Source organism: Phalacrocorax aristotelis, unplaced genomic scaffold (genome assembly GCF_949628215.1).
Source record: "Phalacrocorax aristotelis unplaced genomic scaffold, bGulAri2.1 scaffold_316, whole genome shotgun sequence".
NCBI lineage: Eukaryota > Metazoa > Chordata > Aves > Suliformes > Phalacrocoracidae > Phalacrocorax > Phalacrocorax aristotelis.
Window position 1 is genome coordinate 1 of NW_027441252.1, and position 27,281 is coordinate 27,281.

The following is a 27,281-nucleotide window of genomic DNA, read 5'->3' on the forward strand; positions in this document are numbered from 1 at the left end:
CCCCAGGTCCCCCCCATAACCCTCCCTGCAGCCCCCAAGCCCCCCATAACCCCTCTCATGCAGCCCCCCAAGTCCCGCCTCAACCCTCCCTCCCACCCCCAGGTCCCCCCCATAACCCTCCCTGCAGCCCCCCAAGTCCCCCCATAACCCTCCCTGCAGCCCCCAAGCCCCACATAACCCTCCCTGCAGCCCTCCAAGCCCCCCATAAACCCTCCCTGCAGCCCCCCAAGTCCCCCATAACCCTCCTGCAGCCCCCCAAGCCCCCCATAACCCTCCCTACAGACCCCAAGTCCTCCCATAACCCTCTCTGCAGCCCCCCAAGTCCCCCCATAACCCTCCCTGCAGCCCCCCAAGCCCCCCATAACCCTCCCTACAGCCCCCCAAGCCCTCCCATAACCCTCCCTGCAGCCCCCCAAGCCCCCCCATAACCCTCCCTGCAGCCCCCAAGACCCCCATAACCCTCCCTGCAGCCCTCCAAGCCCCCCATAACCCTCCCTGCAGCCCCCAAGTCCCCCCATAACCCTCCCTACAGCCCCCCAAGGCCCCCCATAACCCTCCCTGCAGCCCCCCAAGCCCCCCATAACCCTCCCTACAGCCCCCCAAGCCCTCCCATAACCCTCCCTGCAGCCCCCCAAGCCCCCCCATAACCCTCCCTGCAGCCCCCCAAGGCCCCCATAACCCTCCCTGCAGCCCCCCAAGCCCCCCATAACCCTCCCTCCCACTCCCAGTCCCCCCATAACCCTCCCTGCAGCCCCCAAGCCCCCCCATAACCATCCCTGCAGCCCCCAAGACCCCCCCATAACCCTCCCTGCAGCCCCCCAAGCCCCCCATAACCCCCCTGCAGCCCCCCAGCCCCACATAACCCTCCCTACAGACCCCAAGTCCTCCCATAACCCTCCCTGCAGCCCCCAAGTCCCCCCATAACCCTCCCTGCAGCCCCCAAGCCCCCCATAACCCTCCCTGCAGCCCTCCAAGCCCCCCCATTAACCCTCCCTGCAGCCCCCAAGTCCCCCCATAACCCTCCCTGCAGCCCCCCAAGTCCCCCCATAACCCTCCCTGCAGCCCCCAAGCCCCCCATAACCCTCCCTGCAGCCCTCCAAGCCCCCCCATAACCCTCCCTACAGCCCCCAAGTCCCCCCCATAACCCTCCCTGCAGCCCCCCAAGCCCCCCATAACCCCCCTGCAGCCCCCCAGCCCGCGCGGCCCCCGCCCCCACCGGTGATCTTGGCCTTGAAGGGGCTGCCGGCGATGTGGTGGGGCCCCCCGAACTTGATGCGATGAGGTAGCTGCCGGGCGCCAGCGGGGTGTAGGTGACGCGGTAGCCCTCGGCGCACTCCCGGCACTCCATCTTCACCTTGGAGGGGCCGTCGATGGTGACGGCCAGCGCGCCGGGGCCCGCCCGCGCCGTGTTCACCACGAACTCCGCCGGCGAGCCTGCGCCAACGCGCCCCGCCTCAGCGCCCCGCCGTGGGGGAGAGACCCCCAGTGGGGCAGCGCCCCCCCCCCCCCGCGATGGGGGAGCGCCCCCCTCCATGGGGACAGACCCCGGGGACCCTCCCCCTCAGAGCCTCCCACCATGAGCCCCCAGATGCCCCAGATCCGTGGGGTCACCCAAGAAGCCCCCCGCAACTCTCTGTTCAGCCCCACACGACCCCATAGAACCCCTTCGAATCCCCCGGAGTCCCCTAAGGTCCACAAAGGCTCCCCCAAGACCCCAAAGGGATCCCCAGAACCCCATAGAGGCCCCCGAGACCCCATAAGGGCTCCCCAAGACCACACAAGGGTCACCCCAAGATCCCATAGAGGCCCACCAAATCCCCTGGAGTCCCCTAAGGCCCCATAAGGCCCCCCCAAGACCCCCTTAACAGCTACCCAGGACCCAGTAGAGGCCCCCCGAGACCCCAAAGGGCTCCCCAAGACCCACAGAGGCCCCCCCGAATGCCCTCGAGTTCCCTAAGGCCCCCCAAGACCCATAGACGCCCCCCAAGACCCCACAGAGGCCCCCCCGAATGCCCTCGAGTCCCTTAAGGCCCCTAAGGGCCCCCCAAGACCCCATAGAGGCCCCCCAAGGGCTCCCCAAGACCCTACAGAGGCCCCCCCGAATGCCCTTGAGTCCCTTAAGGCCCCACAAAGGCCCCCCCAAGACCCCCTAACAGCTACCCAGGACCCAGTAGAGGCCCCCCGAGACCCCAAAGGGCTCCCCAAGACCCCACAGAGGCCCCCTGAATGCCCTCGAGTTCCCTAAGGCCCCCCAAGACCCCATAGACGCCCCCCAAGACCCCACAGAGGCCCCCCCGAATGCCCTCGAGTCCCTTAAGGCCCCCTAAGGGCCCCCCAAGACCCCATAGAGGCCCCCCAAGGGCTCCCCAAGACCTACAGAGGCCCCCCCGAATGCCCTTGAGTCCCTTAAGGCCCACAAAGGCCCCCCCAAGACCCCCTTAACAGCTACCCAGGACCCAGTAGAGGCCCCCCGAGACCCCCAAAGGGCTCCCAAGACCCACAGAGGCCCCCCTGAATGCCCTGGAGTCCCCTAAGGCCCCATAAGGGCTCCCCAAGACCCTACAGAGGCCCCCCCGAATGCCCTCGAGTTCCCTAAGGCCCCCCAAGACCCCATAGAGGCCCCCCAAGACCCCACAGAGGCCCCCCCGAATGCCCTCGAGTCCCTTAAGGCCCCCTAAGGGCCCCCCAAGACCCCATAGAGGCCCCCCAAGACCCTACAGAGGCCCCCCCGAATGCCCTCGAGTCCCTTAAGGCCCCTAAGGGCCCCCCAAGACCCCATAGAGGCCCCCCAAGGGCTCCCCAAGACCCTACAGAGGCCCCCCGAATGCCCTCGAGTCCCTTAAGGCCCCAAAGGGCCCCCCAAGACCCCATAGAGGCCCCCAAGGGCTCCCCAAGACCCTACAGAGGCCCCCCCGAATGCCCTCGAGTCCCTTAAGGCCCCCTAAGGGCCCCCCAAGACCCCATAGAGGCCCCAAGGGCTCCCCAAGACCCCACAGAGGCCCCCCCGAATGCCCTCGAGTCCCTTAAGGCCCCATAAGGGCCCCCCAAGACCCCACAGAGGGCCCCCGAATGCCCTAGAGTCCCTTAAGGCCCCACAAAGGCCCCCCCAAGACCCCCTTAACAGCTACCCAGGACCCAGTAGAGGCCCCCCGAGACCCCCGAAGGGCTCCCCAAGACCCCACAGAGGCCCCCCTGAATGCCCTGGAGTCCCCTAAGGCCCCATAAGGGCTCCCCAAGACCCTACAGAGGCCCCCCCGAATGCCCTCGAGTTCCCTAAGGCCCCCCAAGACCCCATAGAGGCCCCCCAAGACCCCACAGAGGCCCCCCCGAATGCCCTCGAGTCCCTTAAGGCCCCCTAAGGGCCCCCCAAGACCCCATAGAGGCCCCCCAAGACCCTACAGAGGCCCCCCCGAATGCCCTCGAGTCCCTTAAGGCCCCATAAGAGCCCCCCAAGACCCCATAGAGGCCCCCCAAGGGCTCCCCAAGACCCTACAGAGGCCCCCCAAATGCCCTCGAGTCCCTTAAGGCCCCCTAAGGGCCCCCCAAGACCCCATAGAGGCCCCCAAGGGCTCCCCAAGACCCTACAGAGGCCCCCCCGAATGCCCTCGAGTCCCTTAATGCCCCATAAGGGCCCCCCAAGACCCCATAGAGGCCCCAGGCAAGGGCTCCCCAAGACCCCACAGAGGCCCCCCCGAATGCCCTCGAGTCCCCTAAGGCCCCATAAGGGCTCCCCAAGACCCCACAGAGGCCCCCCGAATGCCCTCGAGTTCCCTAAGGCCCCCCAAGACCCCATAGACGCCCCCCAAGACTCCACAGAGGCCCCCCCGAATGCCCTCGAGTCCCTTAAGGCCCCATAAGGGCCCCCAAGACCCCATAGAGGCCCCCCAAGGGCTCCCCAAGACCCTACAGAGGCCCCCCCGAATGCCCTTGAGTCCCTTAAGCCCCACAAAGGCCCCCCCAAGACCCCCTTAACAGCTACCCAGGACCCAGTAGAGGCCCCCCGAGACCCCCGAAGGGCTCCCCAAGACCCCACAGAGGCCCTGCGAATGCCCTCGAGTCCCCTCTGAGGCCCCGCCAAGGCCCCCCCCCGCCGCCAGGGGCGCCCCCGTACCTGTGGTGCCCCCCTCGAGGCCGGGCCCGTAGGCGGAGACGAGGCCGGGGTCCCCCGCCTGCCCCGGCTCCCCCACGCGCACCTTGAAGGGGCTGCCGGGGATGTGGGAGCCCTCGAACTTGACGTCGATGGAGTAGACGCCGTTCTCCCGCGGGATGAACCGCACCGCGTACTTGTCTGGGGGCGGGGGGTCACTGGGGCGCCCGCGGGGGACCCCGACCCCACGCGCCCCCGCCGCGGAGCCCCCTCCCCCAGCCCCACGGGGGGCCCTGTGCACCCAACGGGCCCCCAAACCCCGCGGGGACCCCCGAACGTCTCATAGGGGTCCCCGCAAACCCACAGGGACCCCCAAACCCCGCGCACGCCCCCGCCCCCAGACGCGCCGTGGAGCCCCCTCCCCAGCCCCACGGGGGTCCTGCACACCCGATGGGGGCCTCATGCACCCCACGGGGGCCTCGCGCACCCCACGGGCACTCCAAAAAACACATTGAGACCCAAAAACCCAACGGGGACCCCCCAAAATCTTATGGGGGCCCCCAAAAACCTTATGGGGACCCCCAAACCCCCCACAGGGATCCCCCAAAACCCACGGGGGCCATACAAGCCCCACAGGACCCCTCTGAGACCCCACAAACCCTGCAACACCCCTCCCCCCAACACCTACCTTGTGAGACATGACCCTCAACGGGGTCCACAGGGCACCCCGAAACCCCCCCAGGCTCCCCCCAAGCCCCCCAGCACCCCCACACTGGGGGGGGGGGGGGGGCGGGTGTATCTAAAAGTGGGTGGGAGCGGTCAGCCAGGGCACCCCAAAACACCCGCCACTGGGGCCAAGGGGGGGGCTCTGCAGCCTCCCAGGTACCCTAAAACCGAGCCAAGAGGGCTAGGGGAGCCCCCCAAAAGTGGGGGGGACCCAAAAGGGGGAGCACCCCAAAGGGGGGAACCCAAAAGCCTCCCCAGCCCCCGCAGCGTTTGCTCCACCCCCCCCCCCCCCGCCAGCCGGGAGGAGCTCGGGCGGCGGCAGGAGCCGGCGCGGGCGGCCTCGGCGGGGGTCTCGGGGCGCGGCGGGGGGTCCCCTCACCTTCGGTGACCTCGGTGATGTGGCACTCCTCGAGCGCCCCCGAGGGGCTGTGCACCTTGGCGTCCAGCACCCCCTGCGCCCCGTTGAGGCTGACGGCGAAGGAGGCCGGCTGGTGCACCTTCAGCCCGGACTCCTGGGGGCACAGACCGTCAGCGGGGGGGACCCCCAGCGGGGGGGACCCCAACCTGGGGGGAGGGACCCCCAAACCGCGGGGAGGGACCCCAACGGGGGACACACACCCAGCCCCGCCCTCAGACACCCAAATCCCACCCTGTGCGGATGCAGGGGGCTTAATGCCCCCAGGTGGGGGCGGGGGGTCCTGCACCCCAAAATCCCCCGGGGGGACATTTGCGTGGCAAAACTGCACCCCAAATAATCCCGGGGGGGGGTCAACACCCCAAACCCTCACCGCAAATAAACCCGGGGGTTGATACCCCCAAAAAATAACACTGGGGGGATTAACCCCCAGATAACTTCGGGGGAGATTGACTCCCCAAAACCCTAATCCCGGGGGGTGACACCCCCAAATCATCACCCCAAAACCCCTGGGGGGGATCAGCACCCCCAAACCCTCAGCCCAGATAACCCATGGGGGGATTTACCCCCCAAACAACCCGGGGGGGACCTTGCACCCCCAAATCCCCCCTGAGGAGGGAGAAATCCCAAACGGCCCCAGGGAGACCCGAACCCCAAACGAGGGAGCAGGGCAGCCCCCCCAGACCCCCCGCTGTGGGGCAAGGCGTTACACCAACCCCCCCGGATTCAGGGGTCCCCCACAGGTTTGGGGGTGCTGGAAAGCCCCGCCCCGGGCAGGGGGCGGCAGGGATGGGGGTCTCCCTGGGGGCAGGGAGGGATTTGGGGGTGTCAGGGGAGCCCCCCACCATGCCCCACTTACCTGGTGGGGCCGGGGAGCTTAACGGGAGAGAGCGGGGGGCCCCGGGCGTCCCCGGGATTTGGGGGGTCTTGGGGGGCCGCTCTCTCCCGCTAAGGCCCCTCCGGGCCCGGGGCCGCCCACGGGGGGCGGCGGGGCTGTTAATAGCCTTTAAAAGAGACACGAGAGAAGGACCCCCGGGAACCCCCTCGGCTGGGGGGAGGCAGGCTGTGGGGCCGCGCAGGGACCCCCAAACCTGGCTGTGGCTACAGAGCCCCCCAAACCTGGCTGCGGAGCCCCCCCAAACCTGGCTGCGACTATGGAGACCCCCAAACCTGGCTGTGGCTGCGGAGCCCCCCCAAGCCTGGCTGTGGCTACGGAGCCCCCCCAAACCTGGCTGCAGCTACAGAGCCCCCAAACCTGGCTGTGGCTACAGAGCCCCCCCCAAACCTGGCTACGGAGTCCCCCAAACCTGGCTACGGAGTCCCCCAAACCTGGCTGTGGCTACAGAGCCCCCCCAAACCTGGCTGCGGCTACAGAGCCCCCCCAAACCTGGCTGCAGCTACAGAGCCCCCAAACCTGGCTGTGGCTACAGAGCCCCCCCAAACCTGGCTACGGAGTCCCCCAAACCTGGCTGTGGCTACAGAGTCTCCCCCAAACCTGGCTACGGAGTCCCCCAAACCTGGCTGCGACTATGGAGACCCCCAAACCTGGCTGTGGCTGCGGAGCCCCCCCAAGCCTGGCTGCAGCTACAGAGCCCCCCCAAACCTGGCTATGGAGCCCCCCCAAACCTGGCTACGGAGTACCCCCAAACCTGGCTGCAGCTACGGAGCCCCCAAACCTGGCTGCAGACCCCCGAGCCACCCCAAACGCCTCTGAAGCTCTCTTAAAGACAGGCCGGCCCCCTGAACACCTCCAAACCTCATCAGAGCCCCCCGAAGGCTATCACCCCCCCAACCCCCACTAAAGCTGCCCTGGGGGTGCGCTGGCCTCACAGGCACCCCAAAAACCCCACTGCAGCCCCTCCAGGGCTGCCCTGACCCTCCGCAGACACCCCAGGACCCTGCTGCAGCCCCTCCAGGGCTGCCCTGACCCTCCGCAGACACCCCAGAACCCCACTGCAGCCCCCTGCAGCTACCCCCGGCCCTGCCCCCCTGCCCTGTGGCCGTCCCGAGCCCAGCCGGGGGGTGCGAGGGGGGGGGTTTCTCCCGGTGCCTCACCTGAAGGCTAGAAACAGTGAGGCGGCGGGCGGCGTCGCAGGGGGCGGCGGCCGTCACCACGAAGGGGCTCTCGGGGATGTGCTCCTCGTTGAACTTCACCGACACCTCGTAGTCACCTGTGGGGAGGTGGCGGCGTCAGGGTGGGGGTCCCCGCCCCTCCCCGGCCCCCCCCCCCCCCCCCGAGCACCCCTTGGCCCCGTACCGGGCTCCTGGACGACGTAGGAGACGCCGCAGGACCCGTCCTTGCGGTCCTCGAAGGCGATCTCGGCCTTGCTGGGCCCCTCGACGGCGATGGAGAGGCCCCCGGCGCCCGCCTCCCGCGTCCAGATGCTGAACTCGGCTGGGGGGGGCAGCGGGGAGGGGGCGTCAGGGCTCCCCAAAGGCCCGACCCCCTTCACTGCCCCTCCACTCCCCAGCTGGGCCACTTTGAGGGACCTGGGGCCAGTTCAGGAGCCAGGGGGCTGGATTTGGGGGACCTCCAGCGGGTTTTGGGGAGCTCTGGGTGGGGTTTGGGAGCCCCAGTTAGGATTTGGGGAGCCCCCTATGAGTTTTGGGGAGCCTCAGTTTGGATTTGGGGAGCCCTAGATGCATTTGGGGAGCCCCTTATGGGTTTTGGGGAGCCCCAGATGGGTTTTGGGGAGCCCCAGATGGGTTTGGGGAGCCCCTTATGGCTTTTGGGGAGCCCCCCCATGGGTTTTGGGGAGCCCTAGATGGATTTGGGGAGCCCCGTGAAGGATCAGGGAGTCTAGTGCAGACTCAGGAGCCCCAGGCAGACTCGAGGTGGGTTGGGGGGGAGCCCTGAGTGGGCTTTGGGGTGCCCCCCAGGCAGGTTCAGGGTCCCTGGCTGAGTTTTGGGGTGCCCCAGCAGGGGTGGGCATACATTTTGGGATGCCCCAAGCAGTTCAGGGGCAATAACGGGGTAGCAGAGCCCCGGGGAGGGGTCCCGGGCAGGTTTTGGGGTGCCCCCGCTCACCTGGCACGCCGGCCTCGGCACGCTCGAGGCCGGGCCCCCCGGCGCGGACCTTGTGTGCGCCACCCTCGCCCATGGGCCCCACGGTGAACTGGAAGGGGCTGCCGGGGACGTGCTGGCCCCGGTCCTTGACGCTGACCGAGTGGACGCCGGTCTCGGCCGGCACGAAGCGGATGCTGTAGGCGCCGCCGTCGCCCTCCACCACCTGCGCCGCCACCGCCTGCCCCGAGGGGCCCGTCACCACCGCCGTCACCTCGTGGGCGCTCAGCTCTGCCAGCAACGGGGCAGGGGGTCACGGGGGGCCTGGGGTCCCCCCACAGCACCCCGCGGACCCTCCCGTGCCAGGAGAGGGCCCAGGGCCCCTCCCTGCATCCCCACCCCGCCCCACTGGGTCCCTGGGGGACCTTCTTTGTCCCTGGGGTCCCTCCCTGGATCCCCACCCTGCCCCACTGGGTCCCTGGGGTCCTTCACTGCATCCCCACACCCCACCCCACTGGGTCCCTGGGGGACCCTCTTTGTCCCAGGGGTCCCCCTGTGCGTCCTTGGGGTCCCTCACGGGTTTCTAGGGACCCCGTAGACCTGTGGGCTGTGCCCCCAGCCAGCCGCTGGGACCCCAACATCTCCGTAGGAGCCTCCAGAGCACCCTCGGCGTGTCCCAGGGGAGACCACAGACCCTCTCCCACCCCCCAGGTCCCTGGGGTCCCCCCCAACTGCCCCACAGCCTCCCAGGCCCCTCAGGAACCTCCCCAGGGACCCTCAGGGATCCCATGGTGCATGCTGAGCTCTCCGGGCCACCGGGGAGCCCTTAGGGGGTCACTGGGATCCTTCAGGAACACTTGGGGACCCCAGGGACACTCAGGGACTCCCCCGGGGCTTGCTGAGTCCCCCCTGGATGCTCAGGGACCCCCAGGAACACTCAGGGGACCCCCTCCCAGGACGCTTAGGGCCCCCCGTCCCCGCTCACCTGGCATCTTGAGGCTGAGGTCGCAGGCGGTGCCCACGCTGGCCTCGGGGGGGGCGCGGCGCCGGCGCGTGATGCTCTCCTTCACCCGCCCCTCGCCCGTCACCTTCACCGAGAAGGGGCTCCCTGCGGGGGGCGGGGTGTCACATGAGCCGCCCTGGGCCCAGGGACCCCCCAACCCAACCCCCCCCCTAATCCTCTCCTGGTCCCACTGCACCCCAAACTGTCCCAGTACCCCCAGCACTGCTGAGAGCGCCCAGCGTCCTCCCGCTCTGCTCCCGAGAACCCAAACTGCCCCAGTATGCCCTCCCAGTGCCCCCAGTAACCCCCCCCCGGCCCTCCGATTTCCCCCCCCCCCACACCCTCCCAGTGCTCCTCCATCCCCCCCGGTAACCCGAGTTCCCTTCCAGCACGCTCTCCCAGCGCTTCCCGTAAGCAAACTACCCCAGCACACCCTCCCAGCGCCTCCAGTTCCCCGCAGCAACCCCGAAGCGCCCTCCCGGCGCCCTCCGGCAGCGCCCCCCGTCCCCCCCCCCGCCCCGGCACCCACCGGGGACGTGCTGGTCGCCGAATTTGACGGAGATGATGTAGTTGCCGGGTTCGGTGGGGCAGTAGGAGACGCGGCACGTCCCGTCCTCCAGCTCCTCGGTGGTGATGTCCACCTTGCTGGGTCCCTCGATGGAGAGGCTCAGCCCGCCGTAGCCTGGGGAGGGGGCGTCAGCAGGGGCCCCGGCGCCCGGGCCACCCCCCCAGCTCCCGCGGGACGGGGGGCGTACCGGCGTCGCGGGTGTCGATGGTGAAGTGCGCCGGCTCGAAGGTGCGTCCCTCGCGCAGGCCGGGCCCCGCCACGCGCACGCGGCTGGCGTCGCCCAGCTCCGCCTGGCTGATGGTGACGGAGACGGGGCTGCGGGCCAGGGGCTGCCCCCCCCGCGAGATGTGCACCAGGTGCTCCCCCACCTCCTGCGGCACGAAGGAGATGCCTGCGGGGACGGGGACGGCGGCCTCAGGACGCGGGGGGGGACGCGGCGGGGGGACGCGGGGACCCCCGGGCGTGCCCCCCCTCACCGATGTGGCCGTTGCGGAGGCGCTTGAGCTGGCAGGGCTCCTTGCGGCCCGAGGGCGCGGTGACGGTGGCCGTCAGCTGGCTCAGGTCCGTCTCGCCGATGTCCAGGGGGATGTCGGCCGAGGCGCCCACCTTCAGGTGGGACAGGCGCAGGCTGTCGTCACCTGCGGGGACCGGGCCGGGGGTCAGCGGGGAGGCGCCCCGAAACGCCTCGGCTCCCCCAGGCGCTCCCTAGAGACTCCCGGAACGGCCTCGGGTCCCCTGGGGGCTTTACCCCGCCCCCCCCGGGAGCACACGGAGCCCCTCCGGGCGCCCCCGAGCCCCGGCCGCGCCGTACCGGTGATGCGGGCGGTGAAGGGGCTCCCCGGGATGTGCTTGTCGTTGTACTTCACCACGATGCTGTAGTCCCCGGGCAGCACCGGCAGGTAGGAGACGCTGCACGTCCCGTCCTGGTTGTCGGTGCAGCTGATCTCCGCCTTGGAGGGGCCCTCCACGGCCAGCGACAGCCCCCCTGGGGTGGGGGGACACACACGCGAGGTTCGGGGGGACCCTGCGCCCGCCGGGGGGGGACCCAGGCGCCCGGCGCACCCCCCCCACGGGCTCACCCTCGCCGGCGTCCTTGGTGTTGACGGTGAAGGTGGCCGGCTTGTTGACGGTGCCGTGGATGAGGCCGGGGCCGTAGGCGGTGACGTGGCCGCTGTTGACGTAGTCCACGTAGAACTGCAGGGGGCTGCCTGGTGGGAGGCGGGGGGCGACGGGGGGCGTCGGGGGGGGGGCACCGAGACCCCCCCCCCCCCCCCCACCACGGCCGCGGGGGCGTCACAAGGGACGCGCGGCGGTGTGCGGGCCGGCCCCCCGTCGCCCCCCACCTGGGATGTGCATGTTCTCGTAGCGGATGTCCATCTCGTGCAGGCCGGCCTCGGTGGGGGCGAAGCGCACCGTCACCGTCCCGTCCTTGTTGTCCGTGATGTCGGGCTTGGCCACCTTCCCCGAGGGCATCCGCACCTCCCCTGTGGGGGGCTGCGTCAGGGCCGCTGCCCGCTCCGGGGACCCCGGGGGGCCCCCGAGAGGACCCCGGCTGCCTTGGGGACCCACGGGGGTGCGTCACTTGTCTCCAGGACCCCTAGGAGGACCCTGGCTGCCTTGGGGGGACCCCCCAGGAAGACTCAAGGAGGACAAGGGACCCCACAGGTCTTGGGGACCTGAGCTGTTTTGGTCGCCCCACCCAGAAGACCCCCGCCGGGGAAGCTCAGCTGTTTTGGGGACCCCCTGGGAGAAGGTCGGTGGTGTTGGCGACACCCCCCCCCCCGCGAGGGGCGTTTTGGGGCGCCCGCCCCCCTCACCCGTGATCTCGCCCTTCTTGATGGTGAAGGGGATGACGAGGTCGAAGGGGCGCAGCCCGGCCATGTCCAGCCCGTTCACCCCCAGCAGCGGGCGGTCGGTCGCCTGCGCGAACGAGCTCGTTAGCGGATGCCGGCGCGGGGCGGGGGTGTGCGTCCGTGTGTCCGTGTGTCTGTGTGTCCGCGTGTGTGCGTCCCGGCGCCGCCTCCGCCCACGCATGCCTGGCGCGCTGCCCACGCCCGTTATCTCGGCACGCCGGGCGCCCCGCCCGCCTCGCACGCTCCTCGCGTGCTGCCGGCTTGGCACAACGCCCGCCTGCACGCTGCCCGCCTTGCACGCTCCTCGCACGCTCCTCGCACACGCTGCCCGCCCTGCCCACCTTGCACAACGCCCGCCTTGCACACTCCTTGCACACTCCTCGCACACGCTGCCCGCTCTGCCCGCCTTGCACAACGCCCGCCTGCACGCTGCCCGCCTTGCACGCTCCTCGCACGCTCCTCGCACACGCTGCCCGCCCTGCCCGCCTCACACAGTGCCCGCCTGAATGCTGCCCGCCTTGCACACTCCTTGCACACGCTGCCCGCCCTGCCCGCCTTGCACAACACCTGCCTGCACGCTGCCCGCCTTGCACGCTCCTCGCACACGCTGCCCGCCCTGCCCACCTTGCACAACGCCTGCCTTGCACACTCCTTGCACGCTCCTCGCACACGCTGCCCGCCCTGCCCACCTTGCACAACGCCCGCCTTGCACACTCCTTGCACGCTCCTCGCACACGCTGCCCGCCCTGCTCACCCTGCACAACGCCCGCCTGCACGCTGCCCACCTTGCACGCTCCTCGCACGCTCCTCGCGCACTCCTCGCACACGCTGCCCACCTTGCACGCCTCACACAGTGCCCGCCTGCACGCTGCCCGCCTTGCACGCTCCTCGCACACGCTGCCCGCCTTGCACAACGCAGTGCCTGCCTGATGCCCCTCGCCCGCCTCGCACGCCCCTCGCCCGCCGCCCCTCGCCGGCGCACACTCACCATGACCTGGAAGGGGCTGTTGGGGATGTGCTCGCCGCCGAAGCGCACGCAGATGACGTACTTGCCGGGCTGGGGCGCGGTGTAGAAGATGTCGAAGGTGCCGTCGGCGTTCTCCACCACGTCCACGTCCACCTCGGAGCCGTCGGGCGTGCAGACGGTGCAGGTCACCTTGCCCTTGCCCGCCGCCTTGGCGTCCACCGTGATCACCGTCTCCTCCCCGATCTGGATGGTGGGGCCGATGCCCGCCCCTGCCGGGGGCCGGGGGTGTCACTGCCCGCCCCTGCCGGGGGCCGGGGCGCCCCCGAACCAGCCCCGCGGGGGGCCGCGCGCCCCCCGGGACGGCCGGAGGGCCCCCGAAGCCGGGGCCGCACCCCGGTCCGTGCCATGGGGAGGGGGTGATTAAGCGTTATCGAGGCACGGACCCCGCATCCCCGACCCTGGAGGTGACCTTGCCAGGCACCCCCTGACGCCAGGGACCCCCAGCTCGCTGCCCTGCGTGGGGTGGGGGAGCGCCCAGCGATGGAGGGGGTCCCCAGCTACAACAGTGCCAGTCAGGGACCCCCCCAAAGCGCTGCAAGGAGCCGCCCCCACCCCTCCATTTAACGAGGTTCGGGGGATGCCCCAGAAGTAGGGCAGGAGCAAAGAGGGTCCCCCCATGTTGAACCAGGTAGGGACCCCCCCAACCCAGAAAGACCCCTAATTGTTCAACGAGGCCCGGGGGCACCCAGGTGTGCGGTCAGGTCTGGGGGGGGCCCCTCATTGCTAAATGAGGCCAGGGGCCCCCCCCATACCGTGAGGAGAACCTGGGGTGCCCCCATATGAAAGGAGGCTGAGGGTCCCCCGGAACCAGACCCTCCTTCAGGGCACGGCGGGGGAGGCCCCGCTCGTCCGCGGGGCGGGGGGACTCTGGGGTGCGGGGAGGGGGTCACGCATGCGCCCCGACGCCAAGCGAGCCATGCCGTGAGCTTACCTAAGCCGTGACCTCCGATGGAGACTACAGCGTGGGCGAGAGAGGGGTGGGGGGACGGGGGGGCGTGGGGGGGGGGGGGGACGGGGGGTGGGCAGAGAAGCAAGAAATCCAGTGAGACACACGGGTGTGAGGACCCCCCCCCCCCCCCCGTGCCCCCCGCCCCGCCCACCCCCGCCCCCCCACCCCACCCCCCACCCCAGCCCCGCGGTGCCTCGGCTGGAAGCGGCTGGGCGGGCGGTGGGTGCCCCGTGGTGCGTGGTGCCCCCGCCCCGCCCCGCCCGGCGCCGCTCACCGGTGACGGTGCACTTGCTGGCGTCGCCGGCGGGCACAGCGCGGATGCGGTAGGGCGAGTAGGGGATCTCGTCGCCGCCGTACTTGATGAGGATGGTGTAGCGCCCCGTCATGTCGGGGACGTACGACACCGTGTAGGTGCCGTCCTGGTTGTCCCGGATCGTCGCCTTCTTGGGTTTGCCCTCGGGGTCCTGCGGGGACGCGGGGGCACGTCGCTGGGCTGTCCTCCCCCGCTGCCGGACCCCCGCCCGCCCCCCGCCCGGTGCCCACCGTGATCTGGACGGCCAGCAGCCCCTCGCCGGCGTCCTTGGCGTCGATGGTGAACTCCACGGGGAGGCTGGCCGGGACCCCCGTCGTGTTGAGCCCGGGGCCGCTCGCCTTCACCTTGCTGGCGTCGTGCGTGGGCAGCGCCTTCACCTTGAAGGGGCTGCGGGAGACGAGGGGGGGCGTCAGAGCGGCCCCCCAAAGCGCCCCGGCCCCCCGAAGCGCCCCCGCCTCACCTGCGGGGCACCTCCTCGTCACCGTAGCGCACCGAGATGCTGTAGGGCCCCTCGCGGGAGGGGACGTAGCTGACGCGCTGCGTCCCGTCCCCGTTGTCTGCCACGTCCACGGGCTCCACCACGCCTGGGGGCGCCGGGGGGCGTCAGGGCGCCCCAGAGCACCCCCAAACACCACGGCGTGCCCCAACACTCCCCTCGGCACCCTATGCGACACCCCGGGACCCTACAGGGTGCCCCGAAACCCCTCTACTGCACCCCCGAGACACCCACTGAGCCCCGCGGGGCACCCCGAGACCCTGTAACGTCCCATAAAGTGCCCCAAGACTCCCTGTAATGGCCCACGGGACCCCCAAAGAGCCCACGGGACCCCACGGGTGCACTAAGGCTTCCCAGGGGCGCTTTGAGGCCCCACAGGGTACCCCGAGACCCCAGAGGGCACCCCGAGGGGTGCACCGGGACCTCCGCCACTACCACCCTGAGGCAACGCAGCACCCATAGGGCACCCTTTATAGCAAACGCCCCCGTCTCCCTGGGGCCAGGGGCACCCCGAACACCCCCAGCCCCAAAGCAGGGGCACCCCGAGCCCCCACTGACCTTTGGGACCCTGAACCTTAACGTCCAGGGGGGCGACGCCGGCCTTGCTGGTGTCGACGGTGAAGGTCTGGGGCACGTTGGCGCGCACCACGCCCGGCGTCAGCCCCGGCCCCGCGCACTTCACCTTGGACGAGTCCACCACGTCCGTCACCGGCACCTTGAAGGGGCTCCCTGCACGGGGCAGGGGGACGCATGAGCTGGGGGGCATGCGGCTCCCGGAGCCCCCCCCGGGACCCCCGCGGTGCTCACCGGGGACCTGGTGGCCACCGTAGGTGACGTTGAGGCTGTAGGTGCCCGGCTCGTAGGGGACGTACTCCACCGAGCAGCTCCCGTCCTTGTTGTCGGTGCACGACATCTTGGCCTCCGAGGGACCCTCCACCGCCAGGCCCAGGCCCCCCGTGCCGGCACCCCTGCGGCGGGGGGAGCAGGGGGCTCAGCTGGGGCACCCCCGAGCCCCCGGCCCCAGCGGGGGGCCTGATGGTCCCGGGGGGACTCGGGGGGAGCCCTCAGAGTACAGGGATGCTTCGGGGGGCCAGGAGGAGAAAGACCCAGGGTGTGAAGAGATTTGGGGTGGGGAGTGATTAGGGGATGCCAGGAGATGGATTTGGGGTGCAGGGAATGGATTTGGGGCGATGCTGGGGAAAGGATTTGGGGCGTGGGGAAAGGATTTGGGGTAGAGGGAACGATTCAGGGGATGACGGGCAAAGGATCTGGGGTACAGGGAAAGGATTTGGGGGATGCTGGGGAAAGGATTTGGGGGACGCTGGGGAAAGGATTTAAGGATTTGGGGTAGAGGGAACGATTCAGGGGATGACAGGGAAAGGATTTGGGGTACAGGAAAGGATTTGGGGTGCGGGGCTCTTTCAGGGCACACTGGGAGAAGGGTTCAGGCTGGGAGAGTGTACGTAAGGCACCTACGGGCAGAGCTGGGGCACCCAGGATGTATTTCAGGGGCGCTGGGCGGAAGACTTGGGGTACAGGAGGGGAGCGGGGCAGGGGGGCCATCAGGGAGGGGGGTTTGGGGTACAGGGGTGCTGGGGGTGACTGGGCTGGGGGGTCTCACCGGGTCTCCACGGTGAACTTGTTGGGCTGGTTGGTGGTGCCGCTCTGGATGCCGGGGCCGTGGACGCGGACGCGCGCCGGGTCGCAGCCCTCGGTGACGGGCACGCGGAAAGGGCTGTGCGGCACGGGGCTGCCGGCGTAGCTCACCTCCACCGCGTGCACGCCTGGCGAGGGGGGCACAGGGCAGGGGGGCGTCACGCCGGGGCCGCGGGGCCGCCCCCCCCCCCCCCCACCCCGCCCCGCACGCCCCCCCCGCCCCGCGCCTCACCCTCCTCGTAGGGCGTGTACTCCACGTGGTAGGTGCCGTCACCCCGGTCCTCCACGAAGGTCTCGGTGACGTTCCCCGAGGGGTTGGACACCCGCGTCTTCACGTGGGGACCCCCGGCTTTGCTCAGCGCCCGGGCGTCCACGTCGAACTCCGTCACCGCCTCCCTGAACACGCCTGTGAGGGGAACGGCGCGGCGTCAGGCGGCTGGGCGTCAGGCGGCTGGGCGTCAGGCGGCCCCGGCCCCCCACTCACCCTTGCCCTCCACGCCGGGCCCGTAGACCTTGACGCCGGCGGTGTCGACGGCGGGCTCCACCCGCACCTTGCTGGGGAAGTGCGGCACGGGCTGCCCGCCGTACTCCACGGTGATGGTGTAGACGCCGGGGCTGAGCGGGGTGTAGGCGATGGTGTAGGTGCCGTCGCCATTGTCCTCCACCCGCACCTCGGCGCGGGCGCCCGCTTCCGAGGCGATGCCGATGGTCAGCTCGGCCGTGCCGGCGCGGCTGCAGTCCACGCGGAAGTGGCCGGGCTGCCCGGCCGTGGCTCCCTCCAGCCCCGGCCCCGAGCACGTCACCTTGGAGGCGTCGAAGGAGGCGCGGACGGGGGCGCGGAAGGGCGAGCCGGGCACGTGGGCGCCGGCGAAGAGGATGTTGATGTTGTAGTCGCCGGGCTCGGTGGGCAGGTAGGAGACGGAGCAGGTGCCGTCGCCGTTGTCCAGGCACTCGATCTTGGCCTCGCAGGGCCCCTCCACCGTCAGCCCCAGGCCACCCGTGCCGGCCCCCTTGGTGTCGATGGTGAAGGGGGCCGGCACCCCGGCCAGCCCCCCCTGCAGCCCCGGCCCGAAGGCGCGCACCTGCGGGGAGAGCGGCCACCGCGTCAGGCCTTGCTGGGGGGCCCCTGACCTTGGGGAGAGCCCCCCGACCTTGGGGAGAGCCCCCTGGTCTTGGGAGGAGGCCCCCGATCTCGGGGACACCCCCTCAGCAGGGAGCCACAGCCCCGGGGATGCCCTGGCCCCTGGGCTCTGCTCCTACTGGGGACCCCCATCCCTGGGGACATGCCCTTACTGCCCCCCACCCCGGTCCCTGGGGGCCCCCACAACCAGCAACAAGCTCTTATTGGGGTGCCCCAGCCCCAGGGGACACCCAGCACCTGGGACACTCCCTCACTAGGGATCCCTTCAACCCTTAGGCACCCCCATAAGTAGGGACGCCCCCTTACGGGGACCCTGACCACCCTTACTGCCCCCCCCCCCCCAGGCCCTGGAGACCCCCACCCTACTGGGGGTCCCCATCCTGAAGGCAGACCCACAGGGCCGGGGGGCCTGAGTCCCATGGGGACACCCCCAAACAAGCCCCCTGCCGTGGGGGAGGGGGAGATCAGACCCACCTTGGAGGGGTCGGTGGGGGGCACAGCCTCGACGGGGAAGGGGCTGCCGGGGACGGGGACGCCGTCGTAGGTGACCTCCACCTGGTAGGGCCCCTCCTCGCGGGGGATGAAGCGCACCAGGCTGTTCTCGGGGCTCAGCCCCGGCTCCACCGTGCAGGGCACGCTCTTGCGCGAGGGGCCCGTGATCTTCGCCCCCACCTTGCCCTGGCCCCCGGCGCCCTTGGACTTGACCGTGAACTCCTGGTCCTTCCCCACCTCCAGCTCTGCGGGGGCACCCGCACCCTGCAGGGGGCCGCACCCAAAACGGGGGCTCCCCCCTGCCAAAACCCCCACCCCCAAAATCGTCACCCACCAAAACCACCCCCCCAAACCCCCCGCCCCAAATCCTGTAGAGGGAGGGAGCCCCCCAAACCCCCTCATCCCAAATCCTCTGCAGAGAGGGAGCCCCCAAACCCCCACCCCAAATCCTCTCCGGGAGGGAGCCCCCCCAAACCCCCCGCCCCAAATCCTGTAGAGGGAGGGAGCCCCCCAAACCCCCTCATCCCAAATCCTCTGCAGAGAGGGAGCCCCCAAACCCCCACCCCAAATCCTCTCCGGGAGGGAGCCCCCCCAAACCCCCCACCCCAAATCCTGTAGAGGGAGGCAGCCCCCCAAACCCCCTCATCCCAAATCCTCTGCAGAGAGGGAGCCCCCAAACCCCCACCCCAAATCCTCTCCGGGGAGGGAGCCCCCAAACCCCTGCCCAAATCCTGTAGAGGGAGGGAGCCCCCCAAACCCCTCTCACCCCAAATCCTCCGCAGGCAGGGAGCCCCCAAACCCCCGCCCCCAAGCAGGACCCACCCCCCAGTTCCCAATCTGCCCCCCAGCCCTCCGGGGATCCCTGAGTCACTCCCCAAAAGGAGGCCATCAAATTGCCCCTAGCACCCCCCGACCCCCAAACCCCCCCATCCCCCCATTCCCCACGTAGCTCCCTATTGCCGCCCTGCCCCCAAACCTCCCCTAAAAGGGGGTCCGAGCCCCCCAGCCCCACCCACGCCACCGTACTGTCGTCCAGGCCGGAGATCTTGATCTTGCCCAGGTCGAGGCTGGGGGCCACCCCGACGGTGAAGGGGCTCTTGGGGATGTGGTCGCCCCCGTAGGTCACCGCCACCCCCAAATTACCCTGCGGGGGAGAGGGGGTGGCTGGGGTGGGGCCCTGTGCCAGGGCCGGGGGTCTCGGCCCCCCGCGCTGTGCAGGGGGCACCCGCGTTATGACACGAGGGGGCATTTTGGTTACAGGGTTTTGGGGTGCCCCCACCCGCTACCTGCTGGGAGGGGGTGACTTGGGGGGGTGCGGGTTTCGGGGTGCCCGGTACCTGCTGCACGGGGGTGTACTTGACGGTGTGGGTGCCGTCGTGGTTGTCGATCACCTCCAGGTCCCGCACGGCCTCGCCCTTTGTGGGCCCCGTCACCTGGACGTCCAGGGGGGCGCGGCCCCCCGCCTTGGCGTTCACTGTGAAGTGGGTGGGCTTCCCCAGCTCCACACCTGCAGGGGGCCGGCGGGGTCAGGGGGGTCCCCAATTCCCTGCCAGGCCCCCCTAGGACCCTCCTGCCGCGACCCCCTGACTCACCGGAGCGGCTGAGGCCGGGTCCTTCCGCCTTCACCTTGCTCGCGTCGTGCGAGGGGTCGACCTTGATCCGGATGGGGCTGGTGGGGGTGGCCTTGGGGGGGGAAGGGACACCCCAAAATCAGCCCCCTGCACCCCAAAACCCCTCGCGCCCCCCCCCCCCCTCGCCCCCCAGGCCCACCTGGTCGGCAAAGAGCACCATGATGGTGTAGGCGCCGGGGCCGCGGGGGGTGTAGCGCACCGTGAAGGTGTCGTTGTCGTTGCGGATGATGTCGAAGTCGATGTCGGCCTCGGTCGGACCCACCACCCCCGGGGCGCACTTGATCCCGATGCTCACGTCCCCTGGGGGGGCCGGGGGGGGAGCGTCAGCACCCCAGTGCCCTCCAGGGACCCTCCGGGACCCCCGCAGCACCCCACAGGTCCCCCTGTCGCCCCACAGACCACCCTATGCCCTGCAGATGCCCTCCTGTCTGCCCAGCGCTCCCTGCACCCCCAAACCCCCTCCCTGGCCCCCGCAGCCCCCCAGTTTCCCCCCGCAGCCCCCCGACCCCCCGGGCTCACCCTGCCCGGCCTCGGCGCAGTCCACGGTGAAGTAGGTGGGTTCGTGGGCCTTGAGCCCCGTCTTGGCCACGCCGGGGCCGTACACCTTCACCTTGTGGGGGTGGCTGCCGGCCCCCACGCCCACCTGCAGGTTTGGGGGGGTGGGGGTCAGGCCTGCCGCCTCCCCAGGTGGCCAGGGACCCCTCCCCAATGTTTTGGGGACCCCCCCTCACCCGGAAGGGGCTCTGGGGGATGTTCACGCCGCCCCAGGACACCATGGCTGTGTGCTTGAGGGGCTTCTTGGGGATGTAGGAGCAGCTGTAGGTGCCGTTGCCGTTGTCCTTGACGGAGACGTCCACGGGGTTGCCCTCTGCGTCCTGGGGGGGCACGGGGAGGGGGGTTCAGCACCCCAAAAACCCACCCTTGCACCCCCCCAAGCCTATCCACACCCCCTTCTCCTCAGCTGGGCCACCCCATGGCCCCTCAGCCCCGCTGCCTGTGCCAGGGCTCCCAAACCCTCCTGATATCCCCCCAAAACCACCTCGTATCATGTCTTGACTGGGGCTGCACCCCCAAATCCCCCCCGCACCCTCCAAATCCCCCCCCAGCACCCCCCAATCCCCCTTGTGCCACCTCCCCTATGCCTGGGCTCCCAAACCTTCTGAAGTCCTACGGACCCCCAAATCTGCCATGTGGCCCATCCCACCCAGGGCGGTGCCCCCTGCCACCCCCCAGCCCCCCCGTGCCACCTCCCACCCAGGCTGCTCCCCCAAACCCCTCCTTCAGCCCCCCCTCACCTGCATCTGCACTTTGAGGGGTCCCTTCCCCCCGCTTTTGGCGTCCACCGTGAACTCAGCAGGCTTGTTGATGGCCACCCCCGTCTTCTCCAGCCCCGGCCCGTGGGCTTTGACCTGAGAAAGGGGGGGCAGAGGGGTTACGGGGGTCCCCGCGGCGGGGGGGGGGTGGGTGGGGGGGGGCTTGGGGGGCCCGCGGGGGTCCCCACCTTCTCGGGGAAGGAGTCGCGGGGCGCGGGGCGGATGTCGGCCATGAAGGGGCTGCGGCGGATGTCCTCGTTGTCGCAGAGCACGTGCACGGCGTAGGCGCCGGGCTCCTGCGGCCAGTAGCGCACGTCGCAGGAGCCGTCGCCCCGGTCGTCGCACTCGATCTTGGCCTGCGAGGGGCCCTCCACCGAGAACCCTGCGGGAGCCGGGGTCAGGGGCGCCCCAGGACCCCCGGGTCCCCCCGGCGCCCCCGCGCCCGCCGGCGCCTGGCCGTCGCCGGGACGCGCGTGCCCGGCTGAGGGGCTGCAGAGCCCTCTGAGCCCCCACAGCCCCCCAAGGAGCCCCAAATCCCAGAGGAGCCCTGGAGCCCCTCAGAGCCCCCAAAGCACCCCCAAATCCCAGAGGAGCCCTGGAGCCCCTCAGAGCCCCCAAAGCACCCCCAAATCCCAGAGGAGCCCTGGAGCCCCTCAGAGCCCCCACAGCCCCCCAAGGAACCCCAAATCCCAGAGGAGCCCTGGAGCCCCTCAGAGCTCCCGAAGCCCCCCAAGCACCCCAAATCCCAGAGGAGCCCTGGAGCCCCCAAAGCTTCCTCAGAACACCCTCAAATCCCAGAGGAGCCCTGGAGCCCCCACAGCCCCCAAAGCACCCTCAAATCCCAGAGGAGCCCTGGAGCCCATCAGACCCCCAAAGCTCCCTCAAAACACCCCCAAATCCCAGAGGAGCCCTGGAGCCCCTCAGAGACCCCCAAAGCTCCCCCAAAACACCCCCAAATCCCCAGCAATCCCTCAGAGATCCCACCCGCCCCCAGTATAACCCCAAAGGGGAAAGATCCCAAAGTCCCCCAGGACACCCTAAAACGCTGGAGGCCCCCGCTAGCCCCCCAGGATCCCCCCCAACACCCTCCCAGGCCCCAAATTCCCCCCTCAAAGCCCCCCCAAGAGCCTCCTAACCCCCAGAGCACTCCCAAAAGCTTCCCCGAGCCCCCAGGGCACCCCAAAGCCCCCAGAAGGATGCCCGGGAAGATGCCATGCTCCCCAACACCCCCCAAAATGCTCCCCAGCAGCCCCCAAAGGTCCCTGCCCCCTCAAGGCCCCCCCAGAGCCCCCCAAGCCCCTGACCCTCACCGAGGGTGCCAACGTCATCCCCGATGGCCTCCACCACGAAGTCGGCCGACTTGCCCACGACGCCCCCCTCCAGGCCGGGCCCCCAGGCCCGCACCTTCTGGCTGCCGCTCTCGGGGGACACCTTCACCTCGAAGGGGCTGGGGGGGGGACAGACGGGGTAGGGGAGTCAGGGCGGGGCCCCCCACACCCCAAAAGAACCCCCCGAAACAGCCCAGACCCCAAAACAGCCCCACTACCGAGGATGGAGACCTGTGAGGGTGGCTGGCTCCCGTGCTGGGGAGGGCCACACCGCCCCCCCCCCCCCCCAGTGCCCCCCAGTCCCTCCCAGTGCCCCCTGTGCTCACCTGCGGGGGATGTGCTGCCCCCCCCAGGTCACCGTCACCGTGTAGGTCCCCGGCGCGGTGGGGAAGTACTCGAAGCCGAAGACGCCGTCGCCCAGGTCCTTCTGCTTCACCGTCTCCGTGCCCTCTGTGGGGCAGGCATCAGAGGGCGCCCCAAAACCCAGGCAGGCCCCCAAAAAACCCAGGGACCCCCCAAAAACCTTAGGGATCCCCCCCCAAGGCCCCATGGACCCCTCCCAGGGCCCCAGGGATCCCAACATCCCCTTGCGAGGGGGCAAGGGCTGCGTCCGGGGCCCCCAGCCCTCCCAGGGTGCTCCCAACCCCCTCAGGCCCCCCCCAGCCACCCCCCGCAGCCCCCTCAGAAGAGGGGAGCCCCCGACTCACTGGGGCCCTTGACAGTGACTTTGAGCTCCCCGCTGCCGGCCCCCTTCGTGTAGACCTTGAAATCCGCCGTCTCCTTCACCCGCAGCCCCTTGGGCTGCAGCCCCCGTCCCACGGCGCGGCACGCCGAGGGGTTGCAGGCTGTGGGGAGAGAGTCAGGGGGGGCCCTGCCAACCAGGGACCCCCGAAACCCTCCCCAGGGCAGGTGCTGGGGGCAGTAGAGGTGGGGGGGGATGCCCGTGTCCCAGGGGGACCCCAAAAGCCACCCCAGGGCAGGGGTTGCAGGGGAAGGAAGGAGGGGGAGAGGGATTGGGAGAAGTGCCCCGCACTATGTGGGGGGGACGCTGAGGGGGGAGAGAGGGCCCCAGGGGTCCGGGGGGACACCCCCAAACCCACGCTGGGGCAGGTGCTGTGGGGAGGGGCCCAGGCGCCCAACAGCACCCTGAAGGGCACCGCGGGGGTGGGGGTAAGGAGGGACGCAGGCATCCAGGAGCACCCCCCGCACCCCCCCGTACCGTCAGCGGGTCACCCGCGAGGACCCCGGCCGGCGCTTCCCGGACAGACGGGCAGAAGGAGCAGGACAGGCGGAGAGAGACAGAGCGGAGTCACGGGGGGCTGAGACCCCCCTGCAGCGACAGCCCCGGGCCCCCCGCGCAGGGGGCAGAGACCCCCCAACAGGGCCCAGGGGGGGCAGAAGCACAGAGACACCCCCCCTCGAGTTGGGGGGGCAGAAGCACAGAGACCCCCTGAGGAGGTGGGAAAGACAGAGGACCCGCCCCCCAGCTCGGAGGGGAGGAGAACGCAGAGCCCCCAGCGTGGGGCAGGACAGAGACCCCCAAGGTTGGGATGAGGGGGACAGAGACCCTGAGTTTTGGTGGAGACAAAGGCCCCCGAGTTGGGGGACAGAGACCCCCAGGTTGGGGGGACAGAGGTCCCCAAGCTGGGGGGGACAGAGATCCCCGAGCTGGGAAGGACAGAGACCCCCGAATGGGGGCAGGCAGCCCCCCCGGGGCTCACCCTGCCCCACGGTGACGCTGAAGGGGCTCTTGGGGATGGGGGCTCCCCCGAAGGCCACGTGGACGGTGTGGGGCCCCTCGGCCGTGGGGCGGTAGGTGCAGCGGTAGGTGCCGTCCCCGCGGGCCTCCAGCGTCGGCTCCACCGTCCCGCGGCGCCCGCTGGGGTCCACGATGGAGACCTCCACCTCGCCCGGCCCCGCGCCTGCCGGCGGCCACCACGCATCACCGGGGATGGTCCCGCACCGGGGGGACGCGTCCCCTCCCGCACCACCCCCAAGGCCCCCAGGGTCCATCCCCGCCAGCCTCCCCACGACCCCCCCCGAGCCCCCCAAACCCCCCCCCGGGGCGTACCGGCGGTGAAGATCTCGAAGTAGGTGCTCTTGTTGGCCACGTTGCCCAAGGGCTCGATGCCGGGCCCCTGGGCCGAGACCCGTCCGGCATCGCCGGCCGCCCGCCCCACCTGCACCTCGAAGGGGCTCTTGGCGATGTGCTGCCCCGCAAAGAGCACCGTCACCTGCAGGGGGACCCCGAAACGTGAGGGGGCGCCGGGGGGGCGGAACCTCGCCCGAGGCCCCCCCCCCACACACACACACACCTCGCCCGAGGCCCCGAAACCACCACAAAACCTCAAAATTATCAAAATTATCTCTCCAAACCTCAAAGTCGAACACAACTAAAAATCAGTGCAGCAGGGGCCAGACAGCCCCAGGGTGGCCCCAAAAGGGCTCAGCGTCCCCCCAAAAGACCTCCTAGCCCCCCCAAGTCCCCACACAGCCCTCCCTGGCCCCCCGACCCCACCTTGTGCACGCCGGTGACTTTGGGGACGTAGGAGACGGAGAACGTCCGGTTCTTGTCATTGTTGGCCACCACTTTAGCCTGCGGAGGGAGGGACTGAGCTGTGAGACCCCCTGGGGGACCCCAAAAGCCCCGCGGCCCCCCCAAAACCCCCCATGGCCCCCAAAACCCCACAGGGACCCACTCCCAGAGCCCCTGGCCCAGCTCACAGACTGGGTACAGACTAGGTACGTGGTTGTCTGCGTGTGCCGGGATGTCCCCGTCACTTGTACTCCCCCACAGCTCCCCGGGGTCCCCCCAGACTCCCCCCAGACCCCATGCCCACCTCCTCACGGTGCCCGGCGGGGTCCTCCACGTACACCAGCACGTCCCCCTGCCCCGCGCTGATCGTCTCCACCGTGAACTCGGCCCGTTGCTTCACCATGTTCCCCGTGGGCTCGATGCCTGCGGGACCCACCATCAGCCCCACGGGGGTCCCGGTCCTGGCCCCGCCCCGGGGGTCCCAGCCCCACAGGCCTGCCAGGAGCAGGGGAGCCCCCCCACATCCCTAGGGCACGGGACCTGCTCCCATAGCAATGGGGCCCCAGATCTGCAGGGTGCAGGTCCAGCCCCCCAGTATCATCAAACCCAGGGTGAGAAACAGGGAGGGAACGGGGTGCCCTGCGGCCCCACGGGAATGGGGCCCCCCCCTCACCAGGGCCGTAGGCTCGGGCCTTCTTGGGGTTGAGTTTGGGGCGCAGGGGGGCCCCCCGGCTTCAGCTTGGCCTTGGGGAACTGCGACAGGTAGGTCATGACCGAGTGCTCGTCCACGTTGGGGTCCACGATCTCCTCTGGGGTGATCACCTGGGGGGCACATGCGGGGATGGGGGGGTCACCGGGCCGCTCCCAACACCTGGGCCCCCCCCAGCCCGCCCCCCGAGGCTCTAGGCCCCCCGCCGCGGCCCCTGCCCACCTGGGGGATGCCCAGCCACTCGTCAGCCTGCTGCATGGCCTCCCGCGCGTTGTCCACGGGCTTGCTGGGGTCCCACGAGTCCCAGTCGGGGCACAGCCCTGCGGGTGACGGGGCACATGGTCACCACCGGCGGTGGGGGGGGGTACAGCTTCCCTGCGCCCCCCACATCCCCACGTGCCACTAGGGCTGCTCTACGTGGTGTCTGTGCACCCCAGAGCCACCCTCCTGCGTCCCCCATGCACCCCCAGGGCAATTTACCATGTCCCTGTGCACGCCCAGAGCCACCCCTCTGGTCCCCATGCACCCCCAGAGCTACCCTCCTGTGTCCCTGTGCACCCCCAGGGCCACCCCCGGGTCCCTGCATGCCCTGAGGGCCATCTACCACATCCCCACACACCCCAAGTGCCACTCCCGTGCCCCCGCATGCCCTGCCCATGTCCCCCTGCAGTCCCAGAGCCATCTCCCACGCCCCCAGGGCCACCCCAAGACAGCCCCCCCCCCACGCCCCCAGGGCCACCCCAGGACAACCCCCCCCCATGTCCCCACACCCCCAGGCCCACCTCCCTCTGTCCTCTTACACCCCAAGTGCCACCCCCGTGCCCCCGCATGCCCTGAGGGCCACCACCCATGTCCCCCTGCAGTCCCAGAGCCACCTCCCACGCCCCCAGGGCCACCCCAGGACAGCAACCCCCCCCACACCCCCAGGGCCACCCCAGGACGCCCACCCCAGGGTCCCCCCAGGGCCCTGCCAGCCGCCTCACCGGGGGCGCAGCTGTCGACCAGGGCGCCCAGGGCCCGGCCGCTCTGCCAGTCCTTGCTGAAGTTGGTGATGGGCAGCTGGGGCAGGCGGTTCTGGATCCAGCCCAGCAGGCGCTGCTTGGGCGTCTGCCGCTTGGCCTCCTCCTCATCCTCCTCATCCCACATGGGCATGGAGATGGAGTAGTGCAGGATCAGCGTCCAGATCAGCCCCAGGATCAGCTTCAGGTTCCCGTCCACGATAGCCTTGCTGTCTGCGGGGGCACGGGGGGGGGGGGGGGGGGTGGGGGTGGTGAGGCCACGCCGTGGGAAGAGGCGGGGGGCGCAGGGGGCCATACGCCCACCCCGTGGGGACACGCGGGCCAGGCAGGGACGCAGCACCCACGGGTGGGACGGGGGAGCCGGGGTGCCTGCATCCCCATCGGGGGTGAGCGGGGACAGGAGTCCCCGGGCCGACACCTGGGGCTCCAATGGGGATTTGGGGGGTGTCACAGGGGGTGGGCCTGGGTCCCCCTCAGGGGTTCTGGGGGTGTCAATGGGGGACCTGGGTCCCCCTCAGGGGTTCACGGGCTGCCTGGATCTCCCTCAGGGGTTCAGGGCGTGTCATGATGGGTGCCTGGGTGCCCCTGAGGGGTTTGGGGGTGTCACTGGGGGTGCTCAGACACCTGGGTCCCCGTTAGGGGCTCAGGGGTGTCATTGGGGGTGGCTGGATGCCCAGATCCCCTTCAGGGGTTTGGGGGGGTGACACAGGGGGGTGCTTGGACGCCCGGGTAGCCCTCAGGGGTTTGGGGGGTGTCCAGATGCCTGGGTCCCCCTTAGCGGTTCTGGGGGTGTCACCCGGCATGCCCGGACGCCTGGGTACCCCTCAGGGGTTCAGGGGGTGCCCAGACGCCCTGGGTCCCCCGCCCCGCGGAGAGGGGGGTAAGGGGGGAGGGAAGCGCTGCGGGGTGGGGGATGGGGCCCCAGGCCCCACCCCCAGCCCCACCCCCCCGCTCCAGCATTTTTTGGCCTTATATGGGCTCGGGCACCAGCGAGGCCCCGCCCCCCCGGCGCCCC

The 27,281-nt window shown here is 70.4% G+C and overlaps 1 protein-coding gene across 1 annotated transcript in view; it reads right to left on the bottom strand.

Moving 5' to 3' along the window:
• Positions 1 to 1,216: 1,216 nt before the first annotated feature.
• Positions 1,217 to 27,281, bottom strand: part of LOC142051185 (filamin-A-like) — a gene marked incomplete at its 3' end in the record, with an annotated part of 28,058 nt that continues 1,993 nt past the window's right edge. The window contains 45 exon segments of the mRNA XM_075080364.1: positions 1,217 to 1,276; positions 1,279 to 1,434; positions 4,112 to 4,288; positions 5,193 to 5,325; positions 7,284 to 7,399; positions 7,486 to 7,623; positions 8,257 to 8,523; positions 9,218 to 9,340; positions 9,765 to 9,917; positions 9,991 to 10,194; positions 10,280 to 10,441; positions 10,615 to 10,788; positions 10,883 to 11,011; positions 11,147 to 11,287; positions 11,621 to 11,723; positions 12,645 to 12,892; positions 13,615 to 13,638; positions 13,907 to 14,096; positions 14,176 to 14,332; positions 14,406 to 14,529; positions 15,000 to 15,170; positions 15,249 to 15,409; positions 16,063 to 16,225; positions 16,330 to 16,503; positions 16,582 to 17,179; positions 17,713 to 17,975; positions 18,757 to 18,874; positions 19,068 to 19,237; positions 19,323 to 19,413; positions 19,501 to 19,661; positions 19,881 to 20,004; positions 20,093 to 20,236; positions 20,657 to 20,770; positions 20,863 to 21,056; positions 21,985 to 22,121; positions 22,329 to 22,452; positions 22,710 to 22,847; positions 23,724 to 23,924; positions 24,074 to 24,236; positions 24,521 to 24,598; positions 24,843 to 24,961; positions 25,212 to 25,266; positions 25,268 to 25,360; positions 25,470 to 25,567; positions 26,231 to 26,479. Coding sequence (XP_074936465.1) covers positions 1,217 to 1,276; positions 1,279 to 1,434; positions 4,112 to 4,288; positions 5,193 to 5,325; positions 7,284 to 7,399; positions 7,486 to 7,623; positions 8,257 to 8,523; positions 9,218 to 9,340; positions 9,765 to 9,917; positions 9,991 to 10,194; positions 10,280 to 10,441; positions 10,615 to 10,788; positions 10,883 to 11,011; positions 11,147 to 11,287; positions 11,621 to 11,723; positions 12,645 to 12,892; positions 13,615 to 13,638; positions 13,907 to 14,096; positions 14,176 to 14,332; positions 14,406 to 14,529; positions 15,000 to 15,170; positions 15,249 to 15,409; positions 16,063 to 16,225; positions 16,330 to 16,503; positions 16,582 to 17,179; positions 17,713 to 17,975; positions 18,757 to 18,874; positions 19,068 to 19,237; positions 19,323 to 19,413; positions 19,501 to 19,661; positions 19,881 to 20,004; positions 20,093 to 20,236; positions 20,657 to 20,770; positions 20,863 to 21,056; positions 21,985 to 22,121; positions 22,329 to 22,452; positions 22,710 to 22,847; positions 23,724 to 23,924; positions 24,074 to 24,236; positions 24,521 to 24,598; positions 24,843 to 24,961; positions 25,212 to 25,266; positions 25,268 to 25,360; positions 25,470 to 25,567; positions 26,231 to 26,479 — 7,080 coding nt within the window.